Source organism: Chlamydomonas reinhardtii, chromosome 1, assembly GCF_000002595.2.
Source record: "Chlamydomonas reinhardtii strain CC-503 cw92 mt+ chromosome 1, whole genome shotgun sequence".
NCBI lineage: Eukaryota > Viridiplantae > Chlorophyta > Chlorophyceae > Chlamydomonadales > Chlamydomonadaceae > Chlamydomonas > Chlamydomonas reinhardtii.
In genome coordinates, this window is record NC_057004.1 from 5,408,550 (window position 1) to 5,429,004 (window position 20,455).

Here is a 20,455-nt window from a genome sequence, read left to right on the forward strand (position 1 = left end):
TCAGCAGGCTGTCTCGGGGCCCCACAGCGCTTTGGTCGCCTTTTGCGGCTGGGCAGGTTGCGCTGGCGCGCAGGTGTCTGACCATATCAATCCAAGTCACGCATTGTACTGACTTGAAACTATGGACGGCGCAGCGCCCAGGCAACATCCGAATCCGCAAAATCTCAACATGCCCGCAGCCCGGAGTGTCAGTCGTGCACATCAGTTTTTCCCCGCTTGCATCGGGCGACAATATGTGCTCTGTTATAACAAATAGATAAGTCGAGACTACGCTGAACTCCTTGCGCAAAGTCGAGCGCGGGAGCCTTCAATTAGTCGACCTCCGCATGACAAAATGTTAACAAAACTCGCTAGCTTAGGCTAGGTTATCAGCGAGACGATGGGCGCGTTGCCGGAGGCGGAGCGCTCCTCCGCGCACCTTATTTGGACGCTAGGCCCAAGGCGGAACTTCGTTGGCCAGCTATACTCAGTGGATACGCCAGTTCTGCTATGGTGCTGGTGAGAATTGGTGACTACCTGGTCGAATGAGCGAGCGCCCGAAAAGCCGACATCGTTGCCTTGCAACTGTGCAGTCTTGGGAGCCTATCATATGCATGTTGCGCTTTGGGGCTGCACCAGCTGGATTCGACGGTGCGCGAGGAAAGCGACCAGGTATGACCACACCGGCTAATAAAACAAGCCCGTTAGCTCAAGTTTTGTTCTAGATAACATGCATCAATACAATCACGAGCAGCGCGAATTGGGCTGCGAGCTCGTCGTGACCATGCGGGGATGTCGGCTGACTGGTCGTTGCTCTTTCACCAGTCGATACGGCGTGCATTCATAGCGCAGGATTGTGCGATACCTGTCCTAGGAGGCAACCACGAACGGAACACGGCTGAGGTTCCGGCACAGAGTGACTGAGGCTGGTTTCCCGCTGGTCACACCCTTCGGCGCCACCTCGACTCGCAGGGGCAGGAGGCCGTGGAATGGACGATCCAAGTTCAAACTGTAAGCGTCGGGGATAGCGAGCACTTATACGCGCCTATATGCAGTCCCAAACAACATCTCAGTTTGGTGCCCTTCGTGTTCTTAGCAGCCATTGTGTCGACTCTCTTCCACAACGTCCTTCCAACCCACAGGCGGCGTTCGGGGCCGTGCTGCTGCTGAATGTGCTCAACCTGGGCATGCGGCAGCACCTGCTGCCCTTCAAGGTGCGGCGATGGCAGTAGCAGTATTAGCACAGGCAGCAGCAGTAGCAGCAGCAGCAGTAGCAGCAGTAGCAGCGGTAGAAGCAGCAGCCTAGGAGCGCTCAGGGGTAGGATGAGGTGGCGGCGGTCGCCTCTCACCAGGGGGGCCCACCGCCACCGGGGGCTCAGGACCTCGTGAAGGAGGTGGTCGTGTGGCGCCGCACGCGGCGGGCCGGGCCTGGCAGGACCGGGCGCCGCGCCGCGTCGCGTTGCAGTCCACCCGGGTCCCGTGTGTTTCACTCCTGGATTCAAACTCGCCTGACCCCCCACTGCCCACTGCCTCGCACACCCCCACCCCCATCCCCCGCAGTGCAACCTGCTGCTGCTGTTCATCAACGCCGTCGCCTTCGCCACCGACCTGATCATCTGGCGCCGCGGCACGCCCCTGTACCCGCTCAGCCCAGGGCTGGGGCTGGGGCTGCTGCGGCCGGGCGCCGCCGCCGCTGCGGGCGACCGCGCGTTCGTGCCCCTGCGCTACGTGCAGTGGTGAGTTGCCTCAGCGGGCAGGAGGCTGGCGCCCACCGCCGCCACCTGCCTTGTGCGCCAACACGCCACCTGTGCGGATGCCGATGCCCCACCGAGGCATCGACCTCCCGTGCCGGTCTGCTGATACACCTGCGGCACGGGCCGGTGCGGTCGGGCCAGCACGTGCGTGTGCGTGTGTGTGTGTGTGTGTGTGTGTGTGAGTGTGTGTGTGTGTGTGCGTGTGTGTGTGTGTGTGTGAGTGTGTGTGTGTGTGTGTGCGGCCACGATGTTGGGCTCACACCGGCTGCGCTGCCTCGCGCTCGCTCCGCCGCAGGCTGCACTCCACGCCCACCATGATCTACATGGTGGGGCTGCTGGCGGAGGTGCGCGGCTGGCAGGTGAGTGGGGAGGGGGGAGGCGGCTAGGTGGAGGTGGAGGTGGAGGTGGAGGTGGAGGTGGAGGTGGAGGTGGAGGTGGAGGTGGAGGTGGAGGTGGAGGTGGCGCAAGTGGCATCGAGTTCAAAGGTTGCGGGCGGCTGGCAGGTGACTGGGACAGGGGGCCGGCGCGCTCGGGCACGCTCAGCTCGCGCGGCAGCGCTGCATGGAGGCACACCCACACGCAGCCTGCTTCCCTGCGCGCCTGCCTGCCCCCGGCCCCACTGTGCATCGACGGGTCCCCTCACACCCCCTCGCCCCCGTTTACCTCGTTCGCCTGCAGCTGGCGCTGCCTGTGCTGTGCGATGTGGCCATGGTGGTGACGGGGCTGGCGGCCTGCTGCACCACTGGCCTCACCAAGGGTGCGCTGGCAACACGGGGCTGGGCAAAGGGGGGGGGGCCGGCAGGCGGCTGACGGGGGTGACGGCCGCTTTGAACCGGCCAGCCCTGACTTCAGCACATATGGGGGATGGGCGGGCGGCCAGCCACTGGCATACGCTGAATGCGTGACCGGCCGTCGCATTGTTTGATGCAGTACTGGTAGCTAGCCGTCCTCATCCTGCCGCCGCTGTCTATCCCTCCTTGTGCTCTAATGCCGCTGCCGCTGCTGCCGCTGCTGCCTCTGCTGCCGCTGCTGCCTCCCGCCTGCCCCGCAGCCTTCTTCACGGCCGTGTCGTTCGCCACGTTTGCGGTGGTGCTGCGCCGCATCCACGCCATGTTCGACAAGTGGGTGCCCGCCTGCGCGCCTGATGATGCATGCGGGAAACTGCGGTGCCCGGCGCCGTTCCCACCGGGTGCCGTTCCTCCGCTTGCGTGGCCACTGATTGCAGTCGCGCCATTCGCCGAGTCTGCTCCCGAATCCCCTCCTGCCCCTCCAACACCCTTAACCCCCTCTCTCTACTCACCCCCACTACCCCCATTGCCTGTCCACCACACACACACACCGCCAGGACGCTGCGCTCTGGTGACGTTGCCGCCGACCAGCGCGGAACGTTGCGGGCGGTGCGGGCGCTGCTGCTGGCGCTGTGGGGCGCCTTCCCGCTGGTGTGGCTGGCGGCGGACTGGAGGCTGGTGTCGCCGCAGGTGCGGTAGAGGGGCGGGTGCGGCGCCACGGCGGGGTGCGGCTGGTGGTTGCGGCGGAGGTGCGGGTGGGCTGTGGAGGTGCGGGTGGGGTGCGGCGTGGTTCCGGCTGTGGCCCACGGACCTGCACGGGGCAGATTGACAGGCTCATAGAGGCAGGCGCCCCAGGAGTCCCCTCACCAGTAAGGAGTGAGCCTGGCACGTAAGGAAGCAGAGCAGGCATCCCCGTGGCGCCTGCCCCCCCTTGCTATGCCGGTGCCACCCCTATCTGCCCGGGGAGGACGCGGTCCGGCACACCGACCCCACGTGCCGCACGGAACCGCGAGGCATCAGCGCGGGGGGCCAGCGGCTCCGTCGCATGCGGCCACAAGTACGCCGCCCCTGCCGCCCCTGCCGCCCCACGCTGCCACCCCTGCCCCCCTGCCCCCTGATGTGATCATCCCGTTCTCCATCACCTGCTAGCCCCCTAGGCCACGCTCTCCTCCTCGCTCTCTTGCATTGGGTTTGGTTCAGTTCGGGCTGGTATCTACAACCCCCCGCCCCCTCCCCTCCCAGGCCGAGGCGGTGGCGTGGGGCGTGTGCGACTACCTGGCCAAGGCCGTGTTCAGCAGCCAGCTGTGGCAGAGCAACCTCACAGGTGCGCGGCGCCTGTGCGTGTGTGTGTGTGTGTGTGTGTGTGTGTGTGTGTGTGTGTGTGTGTGTGTGTGTGTGTGTGTGTTAAAGAGCACAAGGAAAACATTGCGCAAAGACAGTGTATGCGATGCAGCAAAGCGACGGTTCACGGATGTTACCTGAAGTGTCTATGTGTGTGGTGGTGTGGGTGGGTCGGTGTCTGTGTGTGGGCGGGTGCGTGTATGTCAAGTACGACAGCATCGCACAGGCCTTGCGCACACCACACACGGCAGCCTGCACCCCGCGCCACACCCATGCGCCGCACCCGCCTCCTCCCGCGCCACCCCTGCCTTTCACCGCCGCCACCCCTGCTGCCCCCGCCTCAGGCGTGCACGTGCGGCGCGAGGTGGCCCTGGAGGCGTGGGAGGCGCACAACCGCGTGGAGGCCGTGGCGCGGCTGAGCAGCCTGCTGGCGCAGCGCGACGAGCTGCTCAGCACCCTCAGCCACGAGCTGCGCACGCCGCTGGCAGGCATCGTGGGTAGGTGGTGGGTAGGTGATGGGCAGGTCGTGCGAAAGGCGCGTGGTGGTGGGGGTGGAAGCCGTGGCGTGCTGGGTTTACCGGAGATGTGGAAAAGGCGCGTCGTCGGCTAGCTCGTCATGTCTGGACCTCTTTCCCTTTCCCCGACATTCCTGCAACGCCGTGTCGTGCCTGGGGCCCCCTCGCTCTCTTCGCAGCGCTGACCGGCGCGCTGTACCGGGACGTGGCCTCCGCGCTGCCCGCCTCCGCCCGCACCCTGGGCGCCGTGCGCGCCGCCGCCACCTGCATGCTGCACATCGTCGCCTCCACACTGGACGCGTTCGCGGGGCAGCGCGCAGAGCGCGGCGCCGCAGGCGCCGACGCCGGCGCAGCCGGCGGCAGCAGCAGCAACGCCACTGCCAGCAGCGGCAGCAACGGCGGCCAAGCCTACAACCAGCAGGCTTTGGCGCTGAAGGCGCCTGCCGGCGGCGCTGCCGGCGGCGCTACTGGCGGCTCAGGCGGCGGCGGCGGCGGGGGCTCCGTGTCGGCGGCTGTTGTGGACCTGCGGCCGCTGGTGGAGACGGTGGCGGCAGTGCTGCGGCCGCTGGCGCACGACGGTGTGGCGGTGGCGGCGGAGCTGCCGGAGGGGCTGCCGGCGGTGACGGCGGACGCCACCCGGCTCAACCAGGTCGGTGCGCGTCGCGTGTATCTAGAGGCGCGGCGGCCGTTTGCTGACGCGGCATGGTTGTTTGTTTGCGCTGTCGTGTGTTGCCGGCTCCACTGCCGGTGTGCCCAACCTCCGTCCCTGCGCAACGCCTCGCACGGCTTCATGCCGCACACATGGGCTCATGCCGTGCACATGCTCTCATGCCGCACATACGCAGGTGCTGTACAACCTGGTTGGCAACGCGCTGCGCTTCACCTCGTCCGGCGAGGTGCGCGTCAGCGCCCGCGTGCTTGGGCCGGACGGCGCCGTTTGGCGCTGCCGCGAGCCCAACAGCAGCGGTGACAGCGGCGCCGTCGGCTTGAGCTCCGACTCCCCGCATGCCGCCGCCGCCGCCGTCAGGGGTCGGCGCAGTGAGGACTTCACCGCGAGCAGCTCCTCAGTGGCCAGGTCGCCGCTGCCCGGGGGGCGCAACAGCGGCAACAACGCGCCGGGCAGTGCCGGGCTGTGGCGGCGGCGCCCACGCACGTCGGCGTCGTCGGAGCACTCGGCGGCGATGGCGGCGCCGGGCGGCGCCGGCGGCCCGCTGGGCGCGGAGGCGGCGGCGGCGGCGCTGCCGCCGGGCTGCGTGGTGGAGGTGGCGGTGGAGGACACGGGCGTGGGCATATCGCAGGTGGGTGCGGGCGGCCGGGCGGTGTGAAGGGCAGCACCTGAGCGCCACCAACCAAGGCACGGGCACTGCAGTGATTTACACATCGTGTCAACTTCTGCCTGTGTGTGTGTGTGTGTGTGTGTGTGTGGTGTGTGTGTGTGTTCAAACCAGGAAACGGAAGCCCGCCAAACGACGATGCCGGAGTTACTTCCTGACACCTGCCAACTTACCAAGCGTTGCGTGACTGTCGTATGTGTGTGCGCCCCACAGGCCCAGCTGGACGCGCTGATGGCGCCCGCGTACCGGCCCCTGGGAACCGCCGACACCGCAGCCGCAGCCAACGCAGCCGCAGCCGCCGGCTACGCCGCCTCCGCCTCCATCCGGGCCGGCGACGCGGGCGGCACGCTCTCGGACGACAGCGCCGCCCGCAAGCGCTCTAACAAGAGCCGGCGGCGAGCTGCAAAGGCGGGCAAGGCCGCCGCTTCCTCCTCCTCCTTGTTTTACACGGGCGCGCCGGCTAGCGGCGCCATCTCCATTGGCGGCACGGGCCTGGGGTTGTACCTGGTGCGGCTGGCGCTGCGGGCGCAGGGCTCCGAGCTCACTGCCGAGTCGGCGGCGGGCATCGGGTCCATGTTCCGCTTCCGGCTGCCGGTCGCGACCGCGGCGTGCGCGCTCGCTCTGGCCAGCAAGCAGGCAGCGCAGCAGCAGGGGCAGCAGGGGCAGCAGCAGCAGCAGCAGGGGGCGGCGGTGGCGGCGGAGGAGCAGGGCGCAGTGAACATGGCGCGGGAGGCGTCGGTGGCTTGGATGGCGGCAGCGGGAGAGGGAGAGGGCAGCCAGCCAGGACCCACGTCGGCGGCTGCGCCGGCGCCGGCCAAGGTTTCGACGGCCCCCGTGGTGCCGCGGTCCGAGCCATCCGCCATCGCCCGCCTCACCTGCAGGGTGAACGGCGGAGCCGCCGCCGCCGCTGCCGACGGCGCCAGCAGCAGCGGCGCTGCTGACGGCGTCGGTGCCGGCGGCGCCCTGATGCGCTACGCGCAGTCGTGCTGCTCCCCGCTTGCCGCCACCGGCAGCGTGCCCGGCGACGCCGGCGACAGCGGCGGCTTCCCGCTGCCCAGTGGCTCCACCGCCGCCGCCTCCCACCTCGGCTCGGGCGTCCCGGCGATGACCGGCTACCTGGGCCGGCCGCCGCTGGAGCGAGGCCTCAGCTGCAGCGCCTGCAACGGCCCCGGCGGGCTCCGCGCCGCCAGCGGCGTCTCCGTCGTCATGGCGGCGGGCGCCGCCGCCGCGGCGGCGGCGGCGGCGGCCGCCGCCAGCTCCGCCGTCGGCTCCGCGGGGTCGGCGGATGGAGCACTTGTCCCGGGCGGGAGCGCTCCGCGCGAGCGGTCGTCCCTGCTGGGATACCCCAAGCGTGAAGTGCTGGATGTGCGGAACCTGGCGGGGGCGTGTGGGGGCCCGGCAGCGGTCACTGGGGAAGGGGCCCTGGTCCCGGCGCCGGTGGCGGCGGCGGCGCCTGTCGCCAACAATTTCCGGCACTGCAACAACGGCACACTGCAGGTGCGCTGTGCCGTGTGGATCTTGTAGGGTCAGTACTGCTTGTGTGAGCTGTGTGGTGTGTGCTTTCGCTGAGCGGCGCGGCCCACGCCCTTCTCAAGCAGTATCGTCCTGGGGCTATGCATCTCAACCGTGACCCTGATCGCATACCGTACTTTAACCGTAACCACAACCGTATCCGTCACCGCCGATCGCAACCGTCAGGTCCTGTCTGTGGACGACGACCCCATCAACCAGCTGGTGGCGGGCCAGATGCTGACCAGCCAGCAGTGGAAGGTGGTCAAGTGCATGGACGGACCCCAGGCCCTCAAGTTCCTGCGGCTGCCCGCCGCGCCAGAGCCGCGCGCCAGCGCCTCCGGCGGCGCCACTGCGGCGGACGCGCTGGCCGAGGCGCTGGCGGCGGCGGACGCGGCGGCGCCGCCGCTGGATCCCGTGCCGGACTGTGTCCTGCTGGACGTGATGATGCCGGGCATGACGGGGTTCGAGGTGTGCCGGCGGCTGCGGCGGCGCTACCCGCACGCCGCGCTGCCGGTCATCATCGTGAGCGCCAAGTCGGACGCGGCGGCGGTGGAGGAGGCGTTCGCGGCGGGCGCCGACGACTACATGACCAAGCCCTACAAGCGAGCGGAGATGGTGGCGCGGATCAAGGCGCAGATACGCATACGCGACAGCATGGCGGCAGCGGCGGCGGCGGGGGTACCAGGGGGCTCGGTGGAGGTGCCGCCGCTGGGTAACGACCTGCGTGTGCAGGCGCGAGCTCAGGACCCCGCCGCAGCGGCGGCGGCAGAGCCGCAGCAGCCGGCGGCGCAGTCACGGCCACAGCTGCACGCGCCCGGTGGCCACGTTGCCGGCAGCCTGGCGAGCCTGCTGGGCGGCGCCGCCGGCAGCGACTCCGCGATCACGCCGCCAGGCGCCTACGCCCGCCGCCGCAGCGTCGCCCATGCCAGCCCGGCGGCGGCGATGGCCAGCGGCGCCAGCACACCGTGCGGCTCGAACTCAGCGGCCGCCACGGTGTCGCCGCCGAGGGCCAGCCTCAACGGCGCCACCGGTGCCTTCGGCTCGCGCATGCTCGGCGGCTCCACGTGTGTGACGGAGAACGGCATGCAGGCCCCTGCGCCGCCCAGGGGCGTCGCCACCGGCCCCGCCGGGCTCGGCTCTTTTGGCGGCGGCGCAGCCGCAGCCGCCGGGCTCTTCTTTAGCCCTGGGCTGCCCAGCGGCGGCGGTGGCGGCGGTGGCGGCGGCGGCGGCGGCGGCGGCGGCATCTTCTCCGCCACCAGCACGCTGACGGGCACGGGGCAGTTCCGCTACGTGGAAGACGCCTGCGCCTCCGAGCTGGCGCTCGTCACCACCACCTCCATCACCACCGGTCCCACGCCGCCGCGTGCTGCTGCGCTTACGGTGGCATTCGTGGACGCGGAGAGCAGCGGCGCCGGAGGCGCTGCCGCCGGCGCGCTGCGCGCGGCGGCAACGCCGGCAGTGGCCGCCTCACCCGTCAGCATCAGGACAGCCGAGGGCGGTGTGGCGGGCCTGAGCAGCGGCAAGTTGTTGATGCTGCCTGCAGACACGGCCTCGGCGCCCACCGTCAGCGGCGGCCTGACCAGCGCTCCCGTCAGCGGTGCCGCCGCTGACGCCGCCGCCGCCGGCGTCTCCTTGCAGCAGCAACCGCCGCCCACGCCGATACCGCTCGCGGCATTATCGCCTCCCTTCCCGCCGGCTGGCGGCGCAGCTGCCAGCCCTGCCGTTGCCGCCAGTCCTGCCGCCACTGCGGCTGCTGCCGCTGCCGCCGCTGCCGCCGCCGCGGTCCCAATGGACCTGGCGTCGCTCATGGCGGAGCTGCTGGCGGAGGTGCGCCGCAGCCGCGTGCTGGAGGCGGACGTGTCCAAACTGACGGCGCGCGTGGCGGCACTACAGACCGCCTGCGGCACACTGGCGGCGGACCGCGACGGCTGGTGCCGCCAGGCCCGCGACCTGCGCGCTCTCTTGGCCAGCGGCCTGGCGGCGGCGACCGCCGGCATTGCCGGCGGCGGCGCCGCCGCGCCGCCGCCCAGCCTGGCATTTGGCGGTTCCCCCGCCGCCTATGGCGGCAGCGCGGCGGGCGGCTTCACCAGTCTGAACCTGGTGGGCCAGCCGACCTCGTCTGCAGGGCCCGCGTCCGTGGTGGTGCGAGCCAACAGCCTACTAAACGAGGCGGCACTGGCGGCAGCCAACGGCAGCACTGCCAGCGCCGACAGCAGCAACCACGCACTGCCACTGGCGACCTACGGCGCCGCCGCCAACGCCAACGGCGGCGGCGGCGGCGGCGGCTCAGTGGCGGCGCAGCTTGAGGACCTGCGGCGTGAGACGGCGGCGCTGCGGCAGCAGCTGCGCCTCGCGCTTGCCAGCATTGGCAACGGCAGCAACAGCGTCAGCGGCGGTGGCGGCGCGCAGGGCTCAGTGCCGCCGGTTCGGGCCGGCAGCGGCATCAGCGGCGGCGGCCTACCCAGCACGGGCGCGTCAGCCGGCATAAACAACGGCAGCTCGTCCAGCGCGGCGCAGATGGGCAGGGCGTATGGCGCCGGCGCCGGCGCCGGCGCGCCGGCTATCCCCGGCACGGGTGCAGGCAGCGCCGCAGCCAATGCTGCCAACGGCTGCGCCGCCACGTCACCGCAGCCGCAGCGAGCCGTCCAGGCCGACGGCAACGGCGGCGCGCCAGGCCCTGCTATGACCGGGCCCGTCGCCGGCGCCGCGCCGGCGGCCACGAGCGGTGGCGCCGATGCCGGCCTGAGCGCCGGCAGCGGGCTGGTGGCGGCGCCATGGGGCCCACACCACCAGCTGCTGCCCAACCCGCTGTTCGCCAGCAGCACAGCCGACATGCTGCTCCACACCGCCGGGAGCGCCGCCTCCGCCTCGGCCTCAGCAGGCAGTGGCGCGGCGCCGCACGGGCTTGCTGCCGCCGCCACCACAGTGGCCGCCGCAGCCGCCGCTGCCGGCGCCGGCCATGCGGAGCCGGCCGGTAGCGTCATCGCCGCAAAGGATGCCGTTGCGGCGGCGATCGACGCGAGCGCCAGGACGGCCGATGCCACGACTGCTGCCGCCGGTGCTGCAGACGCGGGGCTTCCCAGCGGCGATGTGCCCACGCCTACACGAGCTAACGGCGACGCCGGCAGCGGTCCAGGCGCCCGGCGCGGCGGCGGCGGCGCGTCGGCCCACGCGCACGCGCAGCTGCCGCCGGCTGAGGCGCAGGCGCACATGGGGGTGACCTCGCTGTCTTCCGACCTGCCGCCACAAGTACGGCGCGGCAACGCCGGTAGCAATGGAGTCACTGCCACCGCCAATGGCCAGAGCTGCGCAGCAGGCGCCGCCGGCGCCGACCACGGTCATGGCGGGCATGGCTGCGGTGGCGCCGCGGCGGATGCAGGCATATTCCGGGGCGGCGGCGTCAGCGGCCGCAGTGAGAACAGCCGTGGCGGGTCCACGCCCAGCGTGCCCACCACCGGTAGTGTGCAGGGGGGAGACGGCACGCCCAAGGTTGCGGACCGGGCGTTGATCTTGCCTGGGGCGCAGCCGCTGACGGCGTCAACGCCTGTGACGCCGGCGGCGGCGGCACTGGCGGCCGCCAGCGCCGTCGCCGGGTCTGGACGTGACGGCGCCCGCGGCCGCAGCGGCGGGGCAACGGCCGGCATACTGCGGCTGCTGTGCAGCAGGGGCGCAGTGCCAGTCAACGGTGTTGACTCAAAATAACGCGCACGCGCGGTACAGCAGTTGAGAGAGGTACGTGCATCATTCCAGTAGGGAATGGCCTACGGCCACACAAACTTTTTGGGCTAGAAAACAGTCTGAGATCCAGTAGCACACTGGTGAGCATGAGACCAGCGGCTGCACAGTTCCCGCTGTGGAGATTCTTGCAGCAAGCTGGCGGACAAGCCTGTTTGCTAGCTGAAGTATCACAGTTAAATAAAGCCAGCAAGAGTAAGGCACAGCGCTAGCAGGATCGTGCGCGCAGACAGAGGGCTAACTGCGCATTTACAACTTTATCTTCATCACGGTCTTGTTAATACAGTAGCTTGCGGTCTGCGTCAACATTCATACTGTTTCTATTACGGTCGGTGTTGAAGGAGATAATATGGAGATCTCGGCTGGGACGATCCTACGGGTCCCAGTGTTCGTCTGTCGGGTTGGTGCTTGGTGGTTCAGCCAGTTGGCGTCGGGGTTACAATCTGGGTGTTCATGGCTGGAGGCGAGTGAGGCTATGGCACGAAGGTTTCGCGGCGCCATTGGTGTGGAGATTGCTTTTGCTTTGGAGGACCGAATACCAGCTATTGGAATTTCATTTGCGCATATGCACGAGTGGTCTCACTGTACGTGCCTGCTGCATGAGACAGCAAACAGCCGCTGGGGGCGACGGTGCCGTGGTGTGTACGGGTGAGGTGGGTGAGGCACAGGGCTTGCGGCACACGCTGGCGCAGGCTCATGCGCTCCACCCGGCCCTCAGCGCTGTGGTCGTGGCGAGCGGGGTACTTGGAGGTGCCGTTCTGTATTTTACTAGTCGGGGCAGTTGTTATACATCTTGTGAGGGCATAGAACTTGCCATTATGGTCTGTCTTGCGCGCTCAGCTACAGTGCAGCTTTGAGGGGTCAGGCCAGTGGGCAGATTATGTGGGCATGCGAAGCAGCATGGCTTGCCACACCTTGCATGGTGCAGGCAAGGAACTGTTTGGGAGGGGCACATGCAAGGCTGACGGCAGGGGCTTGTCCAGTGTGTGGCCTTGCAGGGTGTGAGGCAGGTAGGGTAGAGGCCGCAACGTGGTGCGGGCAGGTTGCCGTGTCAGGGTGGAGCGTGGGTGGCAGGACACGTGGCCGACACGCTTTGCGTGCGGTGCAGAACGCCAAGGCAGGAGTGCAGCTAGTGGTGCCGAGGTAGTAGCAAAATGTACTAAAAGCAACTGGCGGCCAGCAGGTGATAGAACGTTGACGTGCATGAAGTACCAATAGCACGCCAACGTGCACACGGGTGCATTGAAACAGGCTTGCCGTCGAAGTATGTAGAGAGTTGCAGAAATCGTGGGGGCGCGGAGAGTAGCGGCGTGGCGTTGATGTCGTGGCGAACAGGCGAGACGTGCACCCCAATGTGCGCCATGGTGCGTAGGCGTGGGTATGAACATGTTTGTGCAGGGCCATTCGGGCCAATCCCAAGCCCAGACGGGGCCCGAAGGCTAAACCGTCTTGCCGAATGCAACCGGCGGGTGTAAAACAGGTCGGAAAGGAGAGGGAGCGAAGCCACTGCTTCAGGGCCGGTGCGGGTGCTGCATGGGCCAGTGCGGCGGATTGGAGTGCATGGCGTTGCGCCCGCCCGGCTGCCAGCCTGCCAGTACTGGCAGCCTCGGCCGCTGGCTGTGGCTATGCGACAACCCGGCATGTGAGCCAGCTGTGAAGCGCGACGCGAGCGGCTGGCCGCTGCCGCCTCAGTCCTGCGCGGGCGCCGGGGCCTGGGTGTGGTGCGACGGCTGCGAGTCCAGCTTGTACTGCAGCGAGGGGTGCCGGCCTGCCGGGTGGCGCACTGGCAGGCCGGGCATGCGGATGTGTGCCGGTGTCGCGGGGCTGTGCGGCAGGGCGCGTAGGCGTTTGGTTCTGAGCGTGTGTGGAGATGGTGCGTGCGCCTACGGAGGTTCGGCCGTTCGGGTAAAGCAGACTTAGCCCGAAACCCACTACTACCCGAGGACTACACACAGGTGGAAGTAGACAATAGAACGTGGGCAGACCGGGATTGTGAGGCGGCTGGGTAGAAGGATGTAGTGAAGGCCGCTGGCCGAGACGCTGGGCGTGATGGGGTCAATCCACTACTACATACTGACCAGCCGCAAGTGCTGCAGGGGGCGTGGGCCTTGTAGCCATCAGCAGCCGTGCATACCGTACACGACCTCGACCCGCTCCTGGCCACGCCTGCCCTGGCCGCCAGGCGGGCAGGCCACGCCGCACGGACCCACGGCCAATGTGCATGTGTCCGGCTGTTGAGCAACGCTAGCCGTGATACACCTGCGGTGCAGCCCAGCCGGGTCCAGGGGTGAGCTGCAGTTACCGTATTCGGTGATCAGCAACCATGTGAAATGCGTGCGGCAAAGCCAGGGCCTGGCAAGCAGTGACGACAAAGGACGATTTGAGGCGCTCCGCGCTCGGGTGCATCACCTGCATGTATGGAATGTAATAATGTTATAGACAGCCATTCGTCCACGACCTTGAAGATGGATAGGGTTTACCGCAGATTGTGCTTTGGCTGGAGTCGCATGGCCGGCATTGGGGCAGCACACGGCGCACACGGGTGCACTGAAACAGCTCCATTCACAGGTGCACCCCACACCGTACACTTGGCGGCGTTCCTGCCTTTTGACTAGGTTGGAGGACGGGCAGTGTTACCAAATGCAGCCGGCGGGTGTACAACGACAGGCTTGAGGAGATGGAGGCGCGGAGCCACCGCTTCGGGGGCCGTGCGGATGTTGCATGGCCAGCGCGGCGGATTGGAGTGCATGACGGGCGGCACGGGGCTGCACGAAGCTGGGTGGACGGAGCCCGGGCGAGGAGTCCTGATGGCAGTTCGGTCTAGTGTATTCAAAAGCCAATGCAACCAATTGTGCATGCATACTAAGCGAACGCAGCGAAAAGGCTGAGAGAAGAAACGTCGCTGTGCGAAGGGCTTCAATCAATAGTTTCTCGGCGCGCAAAACGCCCGCGGCTGGTGGACTGCCACCTGGCACCTTGACGCTTTGACACCTGTCGTCGCGAGTCTCGGATAGTAGCCCGCAGATACAACCCCACACTCACGTACTCCCTCACGCCGCGGCGACTGGCCGTCGGCACCTGTCCAGTTCGTTCCTGGCGCGCGTGAGGTGCAAGCTAGCAACTTCTTGACCTAGACTCCACGCAGCCATTGGCTCGGGCTTCAGTTTCAGCCCGTTCAGCGAGTTTCTCGCCCGGCTCCTGAGTCTCTGTGGTAGACGCAGCTTCCTTGGCGTCAAGTGGAAGCACCTGCAACTACTGGGCGCTAATTGAGCTACGCAACGCTGGCGGCTGGAGGGGGGGCCTCAAAGGATGCGGGTCACCGCTAATCGGTCGGCCTGCGCCACGAGTTTGCAAGGCGTTGCACGCGCTCAGCTAAGACCAGTGCTGCGGATTGCTCGGAAGTCGCGGACAGCTCTACGCGTCGTCAGCGAAAGCCCTATCGTAAGTAGTGCTCGCGGGCGGGCGTGGTCGGCAGGTGGCTGGTTCGCACAGCTCGCGCAACGATCTGGAAAGGAACGCACCTCAACGAGGGGGACCTGCGCACTGAAGGGGGAGGGCACTGACAGTGGTGCAGGGGATGGCCGGGGTGACGGGGGTGCGGCGTTACGGGTCCAGGAGGCTGGGTGCCGGCTGCAGCACCGGCGTGGCATGCCGGCCGCTGTTGTTACGCTGGCCGGTTGTTCAGATTGGACTCAATGGCAACACTCACAAACTCAGGTGGAGGACTATGGGCATGGGAAGACACGCTTCAACGCGCCGGTAAGTCGTACAGCGGGCAGCGGGCGGACGGGCGGGGCGCAGGCCGCTGAGCCTTCGTGCTGGCGTGTCAGGGTCGCAAGGCGCGTGCTCCGAACAAGTCCGACAACGTATCCCCTCACATCATGTCGTGTAGCATCCTCGTGTCTTTTCACGGCTGTAACATCCTGTTGCACTTTGTTGTGTTGCATAAATGCACAGGTATTCAACCGCACGCGGTGGAGCTACCATCAGGACACGGGCCGCTACCAGCGCCACCTGCAGTCCATATTCCGGTGCGGGGGGCGGGGGGGAGCCCAAACTAAACCAAAACCAACGGAAACGAGCGGAGTACAGGCAGAGGCGTTAGTTGCAAGCTATAATACTTATGGGATGGGGGCCGAGGCGTCGTGGAGCGGCGGGGCGAGCGGCGCCGGGGATAAATGTCGCCGACTAGGGGGGGGGGTTCAGGGTTGAGGGTCAGGCTTGGGGGTCAGGCCTGAGGGCCAGGCTGTCAAGGTCAGGGAAGCATGGGGCGGAGGCAGCAGGGGGGAAGGCAGCAGCAGGCGCGGCGGTGGGGCCAGTGGGGGGGGGGTTGCACATACCAGCTCCAACTGTACCGAACCCAGGGGGAGTCCGCCCACTTGAGAGCTGGAGCTGTGCCTGCCGATGCAAGGCAGACTGGAGCGTTGCATTTTTTGACCGATCAACGCAAAACCAACCGTAAACCAATGGGCTGGTCGGTTGGCGTTATGCACACGTCACCGGTCTGGCCAACGTGCGCACTAACACGGGCTCTGCTCCCCCTGCCTGCCCCCTTCCTTGCAGGTCTGTAACGTTCCGCAACCTGCAGGCTCCTCTGTCCATGTTGTCCTTCATCTCGTGCATGGTGGTCCTGTACCGCACATTCGTTGAGATGGAAATGATACCCGACTATTTCGAGGTAGGGACACAAGGCGGCTGAGGTGGGCGGGGAGAGAGGCGGCGCTCTGAAGCGGGGTAGTTACGGTTTTCCAAGCCCAGTTAAAGGGGGCCTCCTTGCAGAGTAGGTTGCAGGGGCTGTCCATACAGTGCCGAGGTGGCCTTGGGGTGCCGGCGCGGTGCGGCCGGCCGCATCAAAGCACTTCGCTGCCGTCGGGTCTCGGGCAGCACCTGCGCACAAAGGCGGTGGCCAACAGCGCCGCCAGTGAGCTCGCTGACGTCTGGCGCCCCATGCACGTACGAGTCTTGATGCCGCTGTTGCCTAAGTTTGCTCCCCTCCCCTCCGGCCCGACCCCCGCTCGCCACCTTCCTCCAGGGCGTGAGCTTCACAGACACGCCCTTCCAGCTCACCTCCTTCGCGCTGTCGCTGCTGCTGGTGTTCCGCACGGACGCCAGCTACAGCCGCTGGTGAGCACGGGCCGCCCCCACCCCCTCGCGAACTCACCCACCGGGCAACACGCACTCTGCCGCGGCGCCCAACTGTAGCCGCGGCTTGTCGGGGGCCGTTGTCGCGTTGCCGCTTTGAATGTGGTGCGGGTGCTGGCTCCTGCCGCGCCATGAGGGTTGGCAATGGCCACTGGTCACGGTGGCGCGTGGCCGTGGCACCGCATCTGGGTCGAACGGCTGGGCCTTGAGCAAGGCGCCAGCGCCCCATGGACACCGCTTCAACATCATACCATGACGCCTGGTGACGCCTGCTGACATGTTTAGCACACACATTTGCTGCTGGCGCCCCGCAGGTGTGCGGCCATGGATGCCTGGAGCGAGCTGCGCACGTGCAGCGCGGCGCTGATGCGCAAGGCGGCGTCGTGGATCAAGGACGCGTCCATACTGCGGCGCCTGGTGCGGTGAGTGCAGAGAAAGGAAGGGGGGCGTCTGCGATCTGTGGGAGCGGGCTCTGCCATTGCATGCGTATATTCTACCCGCTTTTAATCTCAAAGCGAGGCTTCGGTAAGCGACTGAGGCCGTGCGTGATCGGGCTTGTCTAATCCTTTCCGCTTGCCTCCGCCTTCGCCCCTTCCGCGTGTGCAGCTGGGTGGCTGCGTACGCCCTGTGCCTGATGGTGCAGCTGCGCACGGACGCCGGCACGGGCGAGGAGGTGACCACCATGCGCGAGCAACTGGCGCCCGTGCTGCGGCCCGCCGAGCTGGAGGAGGTGAGCGGGCGGCGGCGGCCGCCGCTGGGGCTGCGGCGGGGGCTGGGGCTGGGGCTGCGGGACCTGCACGGCTGATGGTGTCTGCAACACACAGCAGCGCTCCAAATGGCCGCAAATGACCACGTGCACACACGCGCGAACACACGTGCGAGCGCATGTGCAGTCTAACAGTACTGAATTGCGCGGTAACCGCACACACCAACCATACGCGCACGCGCGCGCACACGCTCAGGTGCTGGCGGCGGGGCCCTACTACCACACCTTCTGTCTGAGCGTGCTGACGGCGCTGGTGGAGGCGGCGGAGGTGGGCGAGGGCCGCGAGGGAGCGATGCTGGAGGACCTGGCTTCGTTCGCGCAGGCGGCGGGGCAGTGCGAGAAGGTGAGAGAGGCGGCGCGGGGGCTCGTGAGCGCGCATGCAGGGCGTTTGAATGTGTGCGTTGTTTGGATTGTTGGTGGCGGTTGGAAGGAGCACGCAAAGATACGTATTTCAAGGAAGTTGTAGCACCTGCAGCACGTCACTCGCATTATAACGGCTGGCTGTGTTTCGGCTTGTGCCGCTTGTGCCGCTGTCCGCAGATCCTCCGCTTCCCCATCCCGCTGACCTACACCCGGTAAGACCCCGCGCGCACTGAGGCACACAGCTTTCATTGACACCGCCAGCGCCGTTGCATCCACCCAATAAAAAGCTGCGCACACGCCCGGTCCACTCTGCGCATGCTCGCCGCCCTCCTGCCCCCACCCATCCCTCTCCCTGTCTTCACCCGCCCCTGCCCCCTCCTCCTCCTCCCCTCTCCGCAGCCACACCTCCCGCTTCATGCTGCTGTACCTGGCGGCGCTGCCGGTGGCGCTGTACGACTCGTGTGACTGGGCCACCATCCCCGTGGTGGCCACCATCAGCTTCCTGCTGCTGGGCATTGAGGTGGGGGTTACATTCATGATTAGTTAAGGAAGTGGTAGACGGTAGACCATCTTGCGGAACATGAAGCGTTACCGACGATGTCGACCAGCTCTTGGCTCCAGCTCGAGCTCCAGCTCCAGCTCCAGCGCGTAGACCCTCCGAAGTAGTGTTCCCGTTTGATATAAAGCTGCTGCATAGCCTGACACGACCTAAGTTCGCGGCGGCACGGCGACACTACTACGCGCGACTAGTCGCGATCTACGGACGCTCGCTGCCCTAATAGCTTGGGGGTGGGGGCAGGGGGCAGGGGGCAGGGGGGGGGCTTACGGGGAATGGGGTCGGGGAGGAGAGGCCCGAGGGCGTGCAGGGAGGGAGAGGGAAAGGGAAAAGGGCCAAGGATGAACGTACGCGTGTTACGGCATGGGTTGTTTGCGTGCCCGTGGAGTCGCGTGTACGGTCTTGTCATGGGGGGCGCACACACACACACATACACACACACACACACACACACACACACACACACACACACACACACACACACACACACACACACACACACACACACACACACACACACACATACCTGCGCCCCCTTGCTGCATCGCATACACTGTCTTTGCGCAACGTTTTCCTTGTGCTCTTTAACACACACACACACACACACACACACTTACCTTCGCCCCCACACCACCCTACATACCCACACAGGACATCGGCGTGCAGATCGAGGAGCCGTTCTCCATCCTGCCGCTGCCGGAGATCTGCGCCGACCTGCACACCAGCGCGCAGCTGGCGGTCACTCAGCGCAAGCTGGTGCGCTGCCTGGCCGCGCCAGACTCCTGCGATGCCGACTGGGAGGTGCGTGGTGTGTCGTGCAGGGGCGTGTGTACGGGTATTCGTGGGAGTGTGGGACCATGCGCAGTTGTGTACGTGGGAGCGTGCGCATGCGCTTGGCTGCAAACCCGTGGTTTACTGGGGTTAAGGTGCCAGGACGCTCGCGTGGAGCTGATTACTGTGCACTGCCGGCGGAGAAGGGTCTGAGCGCACGGATCTGAGCTGGCCTGCCTTCGAACACTGCCTGCTGACGTTGTTGCAGCTGCTCCCGCTAACGCCGCATCATGTGCCGTCTGATGTGCAACAGAGGGCGCTGGTGTCTGTGTCGCTGAGCTCGGCGGAGGACCTGGACGGCGCGGCGTTGGCGGGCGCCCGCGCCGTCAGCGGCGGCCCAGGCGCTGCCCACCGCGATGCCATGAGCAGCAAGGCGGCGGCGGGCGTGGCGGCGCTGCGGGGCGGCTACAGCAGCAGCGGCAACGGAAACGGCAAGGGCCCGGGGCCGGTCGCGGCGATCCACGACGCCGCGGGCGCCTCGCCGGCGTCGCCTGCGTCGCCGGTGTCGGCGGCTGGGCCGACGGCGGGGGTGAGTGGCAGCCGCTGGCATCGGTGATGAGGTGGCGAGGTCCGGGTGCCGCGTGGCGGATGCAGTGCGGCTGTGGCGTTGCGGCTGTGGGAGCCGCAGTGGAGCGCGCTACAGCTACGGACACACGCTGCCGCGCGGGCCACATTAGAGGATACGGTAGCTGGAGAGCTGAGGAAGTACAGGCGCCGGTGACGGGCTCGACCCACTAAACCAAGATGATTATTTTTATTCTGGAGCGGGCAGCACAGATTGCAGGCAGAGCGTAGAGCATTTTATCAGGGTTTAGCTATGCACACGCACACACAAATATACAGCAGGACAGGTTGTCATCATGCAGACAGACGGAGCAGATCAGGGAGGGCGCCGCGGCTGGACGCGCACGCGCGCCGCCACGGGCCGAGGAACTGGCGTACTTCTGCATGCAATAATGTCAGTACTGTTTTTTGAGATTGGGCGAACTGGTGAGGCCCAAGATTTGACCTAAGGGCGATCGCACAGCACCGTTATTTCGTTGTTCGCCGCCATTGCAATATCGGCGGTCGGGGTCTGTTCGAAAGCTCTGTTTCTTGACCAACTCGTTTTTTGTGTGAGCGGCCGTCGTGTGTCGAATGGAAGCCGCTGGCTCGTGGCGTGGTGTGATGGTGCGCTGAGTCACGCGCAGCGGGCCGTGAAGGCCAGGGAGACCGTTGGGGTTGCTAATTTAATCCCTCTCGTGTGGTTTACGTGTGGCACGTTGCCGTTGGGTTACGGAATGACGTGTCGGCAAGGGCCATGCGAACTTGCATCTTGCGTTGATTTACACATGGAGAAGGCTTCAAGCTGGTAACGTTGTGGATATACACAGAAAGATCGAATTGAGAGTAGGATATGCGTTCAGGAAGAGCCCATGCGCACTGGTAATGGTAACACGGGCAAGCGAGTCCCCATCGTATGTACAGGCGAAGAATCCTCATGCATGCAGTGATGCAGTCGAGAGTCTGGCATGCTGATTGGCACACTCGTTGAAGCAAATCGTGGGGAGCAACTCCAGGCGCGGAGTACGGTATGCGCTGCTGTTTCGGCACTTGAGGTGTGGTCGCGCAAATGTTGTTATCAGAGAAGATTGCTGGCGGAGAGAGAGTTGATAGAGCGCTGAGGTTACACGAGGCGCATGATATGCGTGTGTGAAGGTGCAAAAGGGGCTTCCCCCAGACCATGTTCACACAATGCATTGGGTATCACCCTGACTAAAATTGAGTCACGGTGCTGGCACTACCATCATCACGCCGCAAACACGCATGTACACACACGCTGTAAACCGCATCGACATG

The 20,455-nt window shown here is 66.6% G+C and overlaps 2 protein-coding genes across 2 annotated transcripts; both read left to right on the forward strand.

Moving 5' to 3' along the window:
- Positions 1-126: 126 nt before the first annotated feature.
- On the forward strand, positions 127-13,398 carry CHLRE_01g038050v5 (uncharacterized protein). The gene is made up of 15 exons (XM_043058754.1): positions 127-498; positions 573-651; positions 952-990; positions 1,122-1,193; positions 1,540-1,715; positions 2,029-2,092; positions 2,412-2,490; positions 2,785-2,854; positions 3,079-3,211; positions 3,764-3,845; positions 4,207-4,359; positions 4,557-5,026; positions 5,223-5,675; positions 5,925-7,208; positions 7,410-13,398. Exons 1-15 carry the CDS (start codon positions 380-382, stop codon positions 10,923-10,925), a joined length of 6,789 nt encoding a protein of 2,262 aa, XP_042928668.1. The 5' UTR covers positions 127-379; the 3' UTR covers positions 10,926-13,398.
- A 408-nt stretch (positions 13,399-13,806) lies between these two features.
- Positions 13,807-20,453, forward strand: CHLRE_01g038100v5 (uncharacterized protein). The gene is made up of 12 exons (XM_043058755.1): positions 13,807-14,399; positions 14,676-14,717; positions 14,916-14,989; positions 15,522-15,636; positions 15,991-16,082; positions 16,415-16,522; positions 16,707-16,830; positions 17,063-17,209; positions 17,407-17,441; positions 17,629-17,749; positions 18,437-18,586; positions 18,870-20,453. Exons 1-12 carry the CDS (start codon positions 14,268-14,270, stop codon positions 19,170-19,172), a joined length of 1,443 nt encoding a protein of 480 aa, XP_042928669.1. The 5' UTR covers positions 13,807-14,267; the 3' UTR covers positions 19,173-20,453.
- The last annotated feature ends 2 nt before the right edge of the window (positions 20,454-20,455 follow it).

Coding starts and splice junctions, on each gene's coding strand:
- CHLRE_01g038100v5 (XM_043058755.1), top strand. CDS start 14,268: ATGCGGGTCACCGCTAATCGGTCGGCCTGCGCCACGAGTTTGCAAGGC. Junction 14,400..14,675: donor TCGTCAGCGAAAGCCCTATC/GTAAGTAGTGCT, acceptor TCACAAACTCAG/GTGGAGGACTATGGGCATGG. Junction 15,637..15,990: donor TGATACCCGACTATTTCGAG/GTAGGGACACAA, acceptor ACCTTCCTCCAG/GGCGTGAGCTTCACAGACAC.
- CHLRE_01g038050v5 (XM_043058754.1), top strand. CDS start 380: ATGGGCGCGTTGCCGGAGGCGGAGCGCTCCTCCGCGCACCTTATTTGG. Junction 2,093..2,411: donor CGGAGGTGCGCGGCTGGCAG/GTGAGTGGGGAG, acceptor GTTCGCCTGCAG/CTGGCGCTGCCTGTGCTGTG. Junction 4,360..4,556: donor GCCGCTGGCAGGCATCGTGG/GTAGGTGGTGGG, acceptor CTCTCTTCGCAG/CGCTGACCGGCGCGCTGTAC.